At 34.1% G+C, this 13,858-nt stretch overlaps 1 protein-coding gene and 1 pseudogene across 1 annotated transcript in view; one reads left to right on the forward strand and one right to left on the reverse strand.

Moving 5' to 3' along the window:
- The window catches only part of LOC145969303 (fatty acid synthase-like), a 32,604-nt gene extending 31,210 nt beyond the window's left edge, over positions 1–1,394 (reverse strand). Inside the window, exons 1-2 of the mRNA XM_083095312.1 lie at positions 1,350–1,394; positions 995–1,187 (exon numbers count right to left, since the gene is read on the reverse strand). Coding sequence (XP_082951438.1) covers positions 995–1,166 — 172 coding nt within the window. The 5' untranslated portion in view covers positions 1,167–1,187; positions 1,350–1,394. The remainder of the gene's footprint in view (positions 1–994; positions 1,188–1,349) is intronic.
- LOC145969300 (fatty acyl-CoA reductase 1-like) overlaps positions 1–13,858 on the forward strand; it is a 197,368-nt pseudogene that overhangs the window by 92,948 nt on the left and 90,562 nt on the right.

Here is a 13,858-nt window from a genome sequence, read left to right on the forward strand (position 1 = left end):
GGTGGAATAAATTTTTTTCGCCAATTTCATGATAATTATCATGATAATATGGACTTTTATGTGTGAATTAAAAAAAAGTTTTTTTTGTACGATTTTTTTTCGCGGAGTTACGACATATCAAAGTTACCTATACATTTTTGTTAATTTACCGCCAGCATTAGCATTACCCGATGTGCATCACGAGGAGGTTGCTGGTCGGATTTGGCGCATCGTGTGTGAGTGTGTGTGTGTGTGAGTGTGAGTGTGTGAGTGTGTGAGAGAGAGAGAGAGAGTGTGTATGTGTGTGTGTGTGTGACAGCAGAGATAAGGACCCTACGGTTCGTCACTCCCGTAGCATTTTTTGACTTCAAACCCTCTCTGCTGTGTGTCTGTGTGTTTGTCTGTGTGTGTGTGTGTGTGTGTGTTGGTCCTTATCTCTGCTGTCTCACACACACACACACACACACACACACGATGCGCCAAATCCGACCAGCAACCTCCTCGTGGTGCGCATCGTAATGCTGACGGTAAATTAACAAAAATGTATAGGTAACTTTGATATGTCGTAACTCCGCGAAAAAAATAGTACAAAAAAAATTTTTTTTTTAATTCACACATAAAAGTCCATATTTTACGATGATTATCATGAAATTTGCTAAAAAAATTTATTCCACCCCGTGGAATGCGTCAAAGTATGCAATTTTTTGGAGACGTAACACGTCCTTACTTTTATGGAGATGACGAGAGGGGGGGGGAGGATAAATTCTAAATTTGACAAATGATTTTCAAAATAGAGGCTTTAAGCTTGCGAATGAAAGAAAAATTTTTCAAATACGACCGATTTTTGACGGAGTTATACTTATTTGAAGTTATGCGAAAATTTGACATGAAATTACCTATGTGATAATTTTGTTGACGAGTGTACTTTAATTTATTTCATATTTTTATTTATTATATATTATAATGAAGACTTTTTCCTGAGATAGTAAAAAAATTAGAGAAAAAATATTATTACAGTTGGTCCAGCGTTGATGATCCTTCGAACCAAGATCCATTTTACTGAAAAGATTGTCCTGAAATTCTTCCATATTATCCGAATTAGGAAATCGTCCAGCGATACCAGAGATAACTATTTCTTCCTCCGCATCAACGCTGACATATGGATTGAATCGTTTACTATTATTCATTTTCTACAAATTCTAATAAATCTGAAAAAAGATATTAGACTTTCATTTCAGAATTATAAATGTATAATTAGGAAGACAGAGAATGAATTTTATAATTGTCATATGGAAATAATGTTTGAAATAATTTACTCAAAAATTGAAAAAGAATATATGCAGTAAAGAGCAAGAAGAATTTGTACTCACCACATTCAAAAATTTAAAAAAGTTTTTTCGATTCTAATAAAAACACAACTTTATAAAACTGACTATCACAATGGCTACTTCATATCATAGAGCAAAACGTGTCTTACTATTAAATCAGATATGAATGTATAACCTGTGTGATAACAATTCAATATATAAGTTTCAAAATACTAATAATTTGACCGGAAAATGTGTAGATTGTATAATCAGTGTAATTTTACAATTAAAATGAACTTAACACGTGCATTATGTCACAAAGTTCAACGGATGCAGAAAGTAGAACTATGCATATGGTTTCAAATACGTTAATGTTTTAAACGCGGTTTAAAAAACTAATTTGCGGATTTTAAAAAATATATTCAAATGCGAGATAAATTTTTTATTTAAATTTATATGTATAGTTGTAAAATGTACAGTATCAAAAAATATATAAACATATCTACAAATAATAATAGAATTTTAAAAATTGATTTTAAAAAGTAAAACACCCTTTTGAAATTCGCAGCAGTCAAAATTAATTTTCTACATTAAAATATTGAATTATTATTTAAATAATATTTTTGATAAAAATTTTATTACACATTTAGTTTTTCTAGTAGCTGTATAGCTTCAAAAGGATATTTTTTAAATTTTATTCATTTTATTATTTTTAAGAAAAAAATTTGAAAAATTAAATTTATTCATTTTTTTTTATTATTTTCGAATAAAAATATAAAAACTTGAAAGCATTTAATGCAAAAGATAGATCTATTTGTACACATACATATCTGATAATAATCATATCATCTTTCCATGTAGATAGAGTGGATCAAATCAAATAAGGAAGCTCTCTACCGTGTTTCGTGCCATTTTCATACAAAAATAATTAATGAGAAATTAATTTTCAAAAATCCACGCGGAAGAAATATTCCAAGAGATGTTACGCAATTGCGAAACGCAATACATAATTAAATTTTTATTATTAATTGAGTATTGATTGTTTGATTATTAATTCCAATGTTTAATCGTACGGAAACTATTCTTGTTCAATCCAAAACTACTCTACCTGCAGATGAGACGTGATTAGGTTATTACCAGGCACCACATATATACATTATACTTATTGATCTTAACAGCATTTGTCCTTTTCAGTTTTCAAAGTAGAATTATGCAATTTAAATTATACATTTCATATTTAAATCAATATTATACGTAAATTCAAAGTCCATAGGAACATTATCGGAGAATTGTGAATATTTAATTAGATCAAAGTAAATACAACAGTACAATTGTAATATTATTTTATACTTATTACATTCTACGTGTGTTCTATTATTTGGATTAATGAAAGGCGCACATTTTGTTCACACTGGCGTGAAAAATGAATAATATAAAATATTACAAAGAAAATGGCAAAAGAACCAACGCGCGGTAGTTGGAGCGCAGAGAAGCAACAACACTTCTTTCTTTTTTCAATATTAGTTTATTAAAAAACTCATATTACAACAATCCGAAACGTTCGCTTTTTGTTGTTGTAATATGAGTTTTTTAATAAACTAATATTGAAAAAAGAAAGAAGTGTTGTTGCTTCTCTATGCTCCAACTACCGCGCATTGGTTTTCTTATTCCATTTTCTTTTTAATTTTTCAAATAAGGAAATTCTCTGCTGTTTTATGCGATTTTCATACAAAAATAATTAATGAGAAATTAATTAACAAAAATCCACGCGAGAATAGATACGCGACGAGAAGAGATAATCCAAAAGATGTTACGCATTTCCTAAACGCAATATGTTAATGCCCAGCTAATATACGCTCCGAGGTCTGTTTTTTTCATTATGTATTTTATGAGATCTGTTTCTTTTCACTGTATTGTATCTACAACGCATGCCCTTTTGGAGGTCAGAATGGCCCAATCATCCCTTTTGGGGGGTCTAAGTGGCCCCGTCGTGCGGTCGAAAAGAAAAAGCAGTCAGTCGCGTGTTAGCCAAGTCTTTGAATAAAGCTAATTATTGAAGTGCGACTCAATTCACTATTTTTACCTACATTTTCCTTAGAAGAAAACGCAAAAATAAGTGGTCCAAAACGTAAAACTTTTGCCACTTGGGTAAATCTTTTTCACGTGTATAAACTACGATTCTTTCGGGGAACGTCGAATGAAGATTTAACAACCATACAATTGGTCTTTCGAGCCGGATAATTTACAAATTCTCTACATCGCATGAAACATCATCGAAGATTACACAAAGACATTGTTTAACATTTGCCCTTTATGTTTTTTCCTTGTGCGAAGTTCAATGTGTGAATGAAAGACACGGATCATCTATTTACGACACAAGAGAACAAAGGGACAACGGAACAGCAATACAACGATACTAAGACGATTTAAGCGGAATCATAGATAAATAATCTAAAAATACTTATTGCGTAAGTCTTATAAATCTGTAATAATATTCGTTAAATATTTCTTGCCTTATTCATTTGTTAATCATAATGAATGACGAAATTCGAATGCTAGTACAAAAGCGTGCTATAAATACAATAAAATCGCAGCTAACTCGTTTGAGAGGGTATTTAGAAAAATGTAGTGAGCATCCAGACGAACAACAATTAATCGAGCGTCTTGAAAAAATTAGGTCTACACGTGGGATAGTTTCGACCAAGTACAATCCAACCTTGAGTTATTGAATGTGAACGAAGGCGAGCATGGAGTGGAGTCAAATGACGATAACGAAAGAGCGTAATTCGAGGAGGCTTTCTTTGAATTAACCGCTCGCGCCCAGCGTCTGCTGGCATTTCTTAGGATCCCCGCTGCTAACAGTAATCTTGAGACTGTCCAAAACCAGCCTGTCGTACAAAGCGTAAAAACGAATATAAAGCTTCCTACAATTAATTTACCTACTGTCGACGGAAAATACGAGGTGTGGTTGAGTTTCTATGATAATTTTAAATCTATCGTTCATGAAAACGTAAATCTTACACCTGTGCAGAAACTGCAATATTTGAGATCGTCATTAACAGACGAAGCTGATTCAAGCATTGGAAACGACATCGCAAAATTATGAAGTAGTTTGCGCTTTATTAGTAGAGCGTTACGACAATAGGTGAATAATAGTTCAAAGTCACATTCGCGCACTTTTTGATCTGCAGGTAATCTCTAAAGAATCCCCATTACAGTTACGATTTCTCATTGACGCCGCGTTAAAACACACGAGAGCATTACACGCGCTTGATCAACTCACGGACCACTGGGATGCCTTATTGCTGCATTTAATAACATCTAAACTAGATCGATTTACTTATAAAGAATGGGAACGCTCTCTTGGCGGTACGGATATTTCATCCAATGATGAATTTTGGAAGTTTCTAAAAAATCACTGTCATGTATTAGAGAGTGTAATTCGAGATGATTCAAATCAATCCAATCAATTTAAAAATCAATCCAAGATAAATAACTCACGATCTAATACGAATAAAAATAAACAGCAAACTTTTGTGAGCACTCATGCTAAACTCGAATGCGCCGTTTGCAAACAGAATCATAATATATTTCATTGCGAAAGTTTTCTCAAACTTGATCGAGATGCCAAATCTGCCATGGTGAGGTCCCTGGGTCTCTGCTACAATTGTTTAAGAGCCAATCATAGTAAGTGATTGCAAATCAAGCACACGTAAAAAATGTAAGCGTAAACATCATACTTTATTGCATTTTGAAAATGAATCAGCAAGTCAACAAGCAAGTAATTCCAGTGTCGTGAATGCTAATCCAATCGCGAGTCTTCAAGCTATTGTTACGCCTCAAGTTCTTTTATCCACAGCAGTAATATCTGTTTTACATAATCGTAGAAAACCCGTAAATGCAGAGTGTTATTAAATAATGGATCTCAGTCTAATTTTATTATTGAACGATTGTGTAATCTTTTAAATCTCAAAAAGAAGGAAGTCAACGTTCCAGTTTCGGGTATCAATCAAAATTTAACGTATGTTAAATATTCTATTGTAACGACTATCAAATCAAAAAATGGCTCCTTTGCAGCCGATTTATCTTTTTTGGTAGTTCCTAGAATCATAGAGACGCTTCCATCACAAACAATTAATTATCAAGATTTAAACATTCCACGGAACATCTCTTTGGCAGATCCTGAGTATGGCAAGCCCTCCGAGGTTGATCTCATTGGAGCTCAACTCTTTTATCAATTGCTATGCGTTGGTCAGATAAGCTTAATTCGACTTTAATATTGCAAAAAACAAGGCTTGGTTGGATAGTCTCAGGAGCAGTATGTAGTCAAGGTACTCCTACTCAAATCGCGTGTAACCTATCGGTAGATTCGCTTAACGCTCAATTAGCAAAATTCTGGGAGATTAAGGAAATAGCGAGCGTTAAGCATCATTCTAATAGCGAAAAGGCGTGCGAATTGCGCTTTACTCAAACGGTTTCTAGGGATACAAACGGTCGTTACATAGTTAGATTGCCATTTAATAAAAAAAGGCATAACCTTGGAGAGTCAACTCAAATAGCATTGAAAAGATTGTATTCACTAGAACGGCGATTAATGCGAGATCCTCAAGTGTACCAAGAGTATTCAAGCTTTCTTAAGGAATATAAAGACTTGGGTCATATGACTGAAATTTCTAATCATAACGCTGTTGAAGTTGGATATTTCATTCCTCATCATCCTGTGTTCAAGCGCGATAGTCATACAATTAAAATACGAGTTGTCTTTGACGCTTCTTCGAAGACTACCACCGGTATATCATTAAATAATGTGCTCCTTGCTGGATCAACGATTCAAGAGGATTTATTTTCAATAATTACAAGATTTCGGACTCATCAGTATGTATTGAGCGCCGACATTGAAAAAATGTATAGGCAAATTCGTGTTCATCCCGACGATGTGAAATATCAGAAAATACTATGGCGTAACTCCAAATGAATCAATCAAAATATTCCAATTAAATACGCTTACTTATGGAACTGTTCCAGCTCCATTCTCGCTATCAGAACGTTGCAGCAACTGGCTATGGACGAGCAAAAACAATTTCCACTAGCCAGCAAGGTTATTCAAAAAGACTTTTACGTTGATGATCTGCTTACTGGCGCATCGACCATACGAAAAGCGGAAATATTACGAGACGAACTTATCGCATTGTTGGCAGTTGGTGGATTTCATTTGATGGTGTTCAAACGAATCAAGTCTTCTGGAACCATTATTGGAAAAATCCAATAATCCACACATCTGTTTAAACGAATCTGAAGTGCAAAAAACTCTAGGCATCCATTGGCAACCTCATGGCGATAAACTAGTACACATTATGAAGCCGTTTGATTAACATCAGCGAATAACCAAAAGAACCATGTTATCCCAAATCGCTTCACTTTTTAATCTTCTTGAACTTTTAGGTCCAACAATAGTAAAAGCAAAAATCATGCTGCAGAAACTGTGGGAGATTAAGTTAAATTGGGATGAGTCAGTGCCGATAGATATTGCTACTTCTTGGAATAAGTACAAGAAACAAATCGAGCTTTTAAGCAACTGTACGTTTCCACGTCAGATTATCGGGAATAGTGCTGTAAAAATCCAATTGCATAGCTTTTGTGACGCTAGCGAAGACGCATACGGAGTTTTAATATATCTGCGATTTACGACTATCACTGGTGTTCATACAATTAGTCTGGTTTTCTCGAAAACTCGCGTAGCTCCGCTCAAGAAATTGTCGTTGCCTCGTCTTGAATTATGCGCAGCATTTCTTCTTGGAAGACTCTATAAAACTGTTAGGAAATCTCTTCGAATTAATTTGGATGAAGTAATTTTTTGGTCTGATTCAACCATCGTACTTTATTGGATTCAAACATCACCGCATAAATTGAAAACATTTGTCGCAAATTGTGTGTCACAAATACAAAAGGATACTGAACATGGAAATTGGAGACATGTAACTTCTCAAGATAATCCTGCGGATGCGTTATCAAAAAAACAATTTTCTTATGAATTCATTAACATTTCCATCTCCATCTTCCATCTCATGGTTAAGCGGTCCGATGTGGTTATCTAATGAAGAGGATTCTTGACCGCTTAATTTAATACCCAGCATCGAAATAAAATGGAAGCCCTCGACATCTGTGTATCAAATGTGTAATTTACCAGAAGCTAGGCTTGTATGCTCGAGACCGTTTAAAAATATAAACGTTGATTTTTACGGTCCGTTCTGGATTAAAGAAAAGAAACTTCGCAATCGCAATAAAATTAAGATTTACGTAGCTGTATTTATATGTCTAGTTACTTAGGGCTGTACATTTAGAAATTGTAAGCGATTTGACTTCTGAAGCGTTTATATTATAGCTAGTTTGAAGCGATTATTTGCACGTCGTGGCAAGGCTCAGATTATTCAGTCAGATAATGGCATTAATTTGGTAGGCGCGAGTAATCATTTAAAAGAAGTGTATCAGTTTCTAAAGGAAGAAGAGAATCAACAATCCATCGCTTGTTATCTAGCAAATGAAGGGATACGTTGGTCTTTCATTCTGAGTCTGCAGTGAAAGACTTTAAGCATCATATGCGACGAACTGTTGGAGATGCTCTCTTCACCTTTGAATGATTCAATATCTTCGTAATAGAAATAGAAGCAATTTTAAATTCAAGGCCTCTTACTCCAATGTCATCAGATTCAAATGATTCAATTGTTTTAACACCCGCGCATTTTTTGATTATGCATCTTTATTATCCATTCCAAAATATGATTTTACAAATACATCTTCAAATCATCTCTCTACTTAGCAACAAATTCAAAAGATAAAGCAACATTTTTGGAAGCGTTGGAGCAAAGAGTATTTAAATGAATTACAACAGCGTGCCAATTGAATTTCCAGAAGACCTTGTTATATTCAAGGAGGATAATACGCCTCCGTTGCATTGGATTACTGATAGTAATAGCTACCCATCCTGGCGATGATGGGATAGTACGAGTAGTTACAGTCAAGACAGCAAATAGCATATATAAAAGATACATAAAAAAGTTAGTTCCTTTACTGACATTATAAGCCTTAGTTATAATAAGCTCTTTTTTTGTTGTTTTATTTGAAACTGTCGTTCCAGGGGGGGGGGGGGGGGCGATATATAAGGCCCAGCTAATATACGCTTCGAGGTCTGTTTTTTTTCATTATGTATTTTATGAGATCTGTTTCTTTTCACTGTATTATATCTACAGCGCATGTCCTTTTGGGGGTCAGAGTGGCCCGGTCGTTCCTTTTGGAGGGTCTAAGTGGCCACGTCGTGCGGTCGAAAAGAAAAAGCAGTCAGTCGCGTGTTAGCTAAGTCTTTGAATAAAGCTAATTATTGAAGAGCGACTCAATTCACTGTTTTCACCTACATTTTCCTTAACGAAAACGCACAAATAATTAGGGCACGTCGAACGAAGATTTAACAACCACAATACATAATTAAATTTAATTATTACATATTAAATTTAATTATTATTATAATTATTACATATCAATACATATTAAATTTAATTGAGTATTAATTGTTTGATTATTAATCCCAATGTTTAATCGTACGGAAATTATTCCTGTTCTGTCCAAAACTATTCTATCTACAGATGAGACGTGCTATGATTATTACCAGACACCACATATATACATTATACGTACTGACCTTAATAGCGTTTGCCCTTTTCATTTTTCAAGATAGAATTATGCAATATAAATTATACATTTCATATTTAAATCAATATATTATACGTAAATTCAAAGTTCATCGGAACATCGGATAATTGTGAAATTTAATTAGATCAAAATAAATACAACAGTACAATTGTGTAATATTATTTTATACATTTATTACATTGTAATATTATTTTATACTTATCACTTAAAGAAACATGAGCATTAAATATATCCTAATAAAGTCATGTAAAGATAGGGATCTAAAAAAGATAGGGATGTATGTGGGAGGAGGTCGGACGTGTCTATACGCCCATTTGATCAACGAGCAACAGAATCCATTCGTGGTAACGGTATCGACGCATATCCTGTGGAGAGAGCATTCACACATATTTCAGCCCAACGAATAATTGTTAGAAAACAATATTCGCAGACTAGAAAAATGTGTGAGGTGCAAGTGGCTGAATCGGGAATCGAACCCGAGTATTTCGCTTTCCGGGCAACTGCTCTAGACCACTGAGCTATCCAGACCTCACACCTAATGCTGCTTTTTAACACAGTGATATGCGACTCCAGAGCGATGGTATCTTGCTCGATGGATGCAATGCCGATTGCCATGGAGGATCCTTGAAAAGGTCGTTCGCTGACCAAATAAGTGCCGATGGAGGTATTCGCGTGCACTGCATGCTGGCTTCCGACTGGCCTTCCGTAAGAAACGGCACCGACGAGCACAACGCCGTAGAGTGACCACATCCCCCAAGATCCCTCTAGTAAATACTAAAATCCCCACTGTGCCAAATAGCAATGGCGGATGGACCCTAAATAGGGCCGTGGCAAGCCTCCAGAAAAGAAAGGGATGTATGTGGGAGGAGGTAGGACGTGTCTATACGCCCATTTGATCAACGAGCGACAGAATCCATCCGTGGCAATGGCATCGACGCATATCCTGTGGAGAGAGCATTCACACTTTTCAGCCCAACGAATACTAGCCACAAATATACAATACATTTTTTTACTGTAAATTGACAATAGAAACTAAGATTTCTTGATTATATTATGTTTACCAACTTTCTTAGCAAAATACAAGCTTAATGCAGTACCAATATACTGCAATTTTTGCTCAAATCTACTGCTATTTTATTGGCAAACTTTATAATTTGTTAATAATTTGTTTATTAGTACAAATTTTTTCTTAATTTATTTTTTTCAATTGAATTTTTTCGCTTATTCATATTTTATGTCTTAAAAAATTAAGTCCTAAAATCATCATCTGTACCATGTTCTCCATAAATGTTACCCAATTGTCAGTCCAGGCTATATGACCATTCCTTCCTGTGATTGATGCGCTTCTTAATCCACAAAATTCGCCGGTATATTGATAACCACGAAGTTTTAATTCTTTGAAAACATCTTTTATATTCATCTCCTCTTTGTCATTGTCATTTCGATCAATAAGTGTGCTACATATTTTCCCGTCTTCAATATTACTTGGAATTCGTACTGTTCCAGTGACGACAGCATTGTCCCCTTCGATTATTTCGAATTTTCCACTACCTATAAGAATACAATTACCAATTTCCTGTATGAATATTTAATTTACAAACGGAAATTCTATTCCATGTTTTATAAGAGATTCTACATTATGCTTCATAACGAGAAGATATTTTTAACGAATAAATTCCAGCCGGCCTTCAACCGTGGAAATGAAATAATGTAGAAAAGAAATGCCAATCATTATATACAATTTGCAAGTTAAATGAATAAATATAAATTTTAATTTAAATGAAAGTTCGTGTTGCATTATTAATGCGGTCAAATACGCGGTAGATCTAATATGTATTTACGTCAGAAACTTTGATATTTTAAGTAACCAATAGTTTTAATAAATTACAGAAAATTAACTTAGCTATGGTATCTTTAAATTGCAATCTTCCGAGCATAGATTTTAGCAATACATTAATTAAAATAGCAAAAATAAAACTAATAATGAGATATATAAAAATCAAACAAATCAACAAATTTACAATACATTTTTTATTGTATGACAGTAGAAACTATGATTTCTTGATTATATTATGTTTACTAACTTTCTCAGCAGAATATAAGCTTAATGCAGTACCAATATACTGCAATATTTGCTCAAATCTGCTGCTATTTTATTGGCAAACTGTTAATAATTTGTTTATTAAATACAAATCTTTTCCTAATTTATTCTTTTCAACTGAATTTTTTCGCTTATTCATATTTTACGTTTTAAACAATTGTTATCTTTTTAGATATCTAGATCACAAAATTATTTTTGTACAGGTTACCTTTTTGGATCATAATAACAACAACTTTCTGCATACAATTATGAAATAAAAGGCTCTTTTCAATTTAAATTCTTTTACAAGAATTTAGAGTTTTTTATGAAATACTGATCATTAAAGATACGACGCTTCGTTAGATAATACAAAAAAATTCTGCGATATATATAGACGATATATTTTTGTTCATATCTGTAAATCCAATAAGACCTACAAATAAGTTGACTACGTTATCGAAAATATATTTGTCTTTATTTATTAGAATATCTGTGACAAATATACCATAAAGTTTCAAAACAGTATCGCATTTTTGGATTGATCTAGCGAATATTGGAAATTCCATTAAAGCTCGACCTATATATATGTATCAATATTTAAGAGGATATAATTATATTACACAACGTAGTCGATAAATTATTTTAAATGAAGTAATATTTTTATATAATTAATCTAAACATACATAAATGAAATTTCTAAAAATCGTTTATCTTTGTTGTGCACATGCTTTTTATATAGTATCATTATTATATTTTAGTTTAATTTGTATCAAAGAATAGACTTTTTACATCTAAATGTAACTTAAGCAATTATTTAATAAAAATTTGCAAACTGGAAATATTAAATATTATATTATAATTGTATTAATATTAATTTTATTATATATAATTATATATCCCTAACAGCACATGTAGATACTGAGAATGTTCGAAGAATATCGCAAAAGTACAATGCATATATTCTCAGAACATTCGAGATACATACTATGATATACTAAGTATACAGGGTGATTCTAAACAGACGTTTGTCTTTAAAAAGATAAATTGTCGAGTCTATTCTAAGACGATTTTCCCTTTACCAAAATTGTCTACGAGGCTTAGTTTTTAAATTATTAAATAAAATAGTTTGCGAATTACGGAACGAGTACAAGAGGTAGACAGGGACGGCGCAACTCACCGTCCGATACAGGCGATCATGTGGGGCGCGCGACGCGATCAGCTGATTGCTGCACACGATGAGTGTAACAATCAGTGTGTGTGTGTGTGTGTGTGTGTGGGGTGTATTTATGCACGCGTATCCACACATGCACCGTACTCTCTCTCTTTCTCTCTCTCTCTCTCTCTCTCTCTCTTTCTCCCTCTTTCTCTCACTCTCTCACTCACTCACTCACTCACTTATTCTTACCTTAATAATGAGATTCTTCATACTGCTGATAAATAGCAGTGCCCAGTGTGTTGCACGATAATAATCGTCGTCGACGAGACGTCGTTTCTTCAACACGCAGTCTGACACAAATAAGCGAAGTTTTTTCTTTCATCACTTTCGACACTTTTACAAATTTACTCGCGCACTTAATCACTCACGATTGATAAAAGGAGGAATTTACCAACGGTTACGGTACGAATTTAATAAACGGTTAACGCATTTAATTATTAATTACACACTCGATTAAAGAAACGCGTTAACAGAACGCGATACTCGATGCAAAGCGCGCGACGCGACGACCGACGACAAGCAGGTCAGGTTAGTACTAGCGCGTAATGCTACACGTTTATGTTTGGCAGCGCTAGAGGCGCTAGTACTAACCTGACCTGCTTGTCGTCGGTCGTCGCGTCGCGCGCTTTGCATCGAGTACCGCGTTCTGTTAACGCGTTTCTTTAATCGAGTGTGTAATTAATAATTAAATGCGTTAATCGTTTATTAAATTCGTACCGTAACCGTTGGTAAATTCCTCCTTTTATCAATCGTGAGTGATTAAGTGCGTGAGTAAATTTGTAAAAGTGTCGAAAGTGATGAAAGAAAAAACTTCGCTTATTTGTGTCAGGCTGCGTGTTGAAGAAACGACGTCTCGTCGACGACGATTATTATCGTGCAACACACTGGGCACTGCTATTTATCAGCAGTATGAAGAGTCTCATTATTAAGGTAAGAATAAGTGAGTGAGTGAGTGAGTGAGAGAGTGAGAGAGAAAGAGGGAGAAAGAGAGAGAGAGAGAGAGAGAGAAAGAGAGAGAGTACGGTGCATGTGTGGATACGCGTGCATAAATACACCCCACACACACACACACACACACACACTGATTGTTACACTCATCGTGTGCAGCAATCAGCTGATCGCGTCGCGCCCCACATGATCGCCTGTATCGGACGGTGAGTTGCGCCGTCCCTGTCTACCTCTTGTAGTCGTTCCGTAATTCGCGAACTATTTTATTTAATAATTTAAAAACTAAGCCTCGTAGACAATTTTGGTAAAGGGAAAATCGTTTTAGAATAGACTCAACAATTTATCTTTTTAAAGACAAACGTCTGTTCAGAATCACCCTGTATATTAAGAATGCCCTAATGTCCGCCTATTTTGGTTAATAGTAAATACTGAGAATATCTTGTAATATAATTTCATATATGTAATAGAAATACTTTTAATAAATGCAGTAAACGGACACACTATTTCTCATTTTAATTTTAAATAATCTTTTTAGTATTCTGAATCCCAACATATAATTGTTTCGAAAAAAAAAATGTAATTGTTAATTGCAAATTACATTCTTTTTTTCAAAACAATTATGTG

This window comes from Camponotus vicinus, unplaced genomic scaffold (assembly GCF_025532165.1).
Source record: "Camponotus vicinus isolate PSW18456_S1 unplaced genomic scaffold, iyCamVici1.0 SCAF_3, whole genome shotgun sequence".
NCBI lineage: Eukaryota > Metazoa > Arthropoda > Insecta > Hymenoptera > Formicidae > Camponotus > Camponotus vicinus.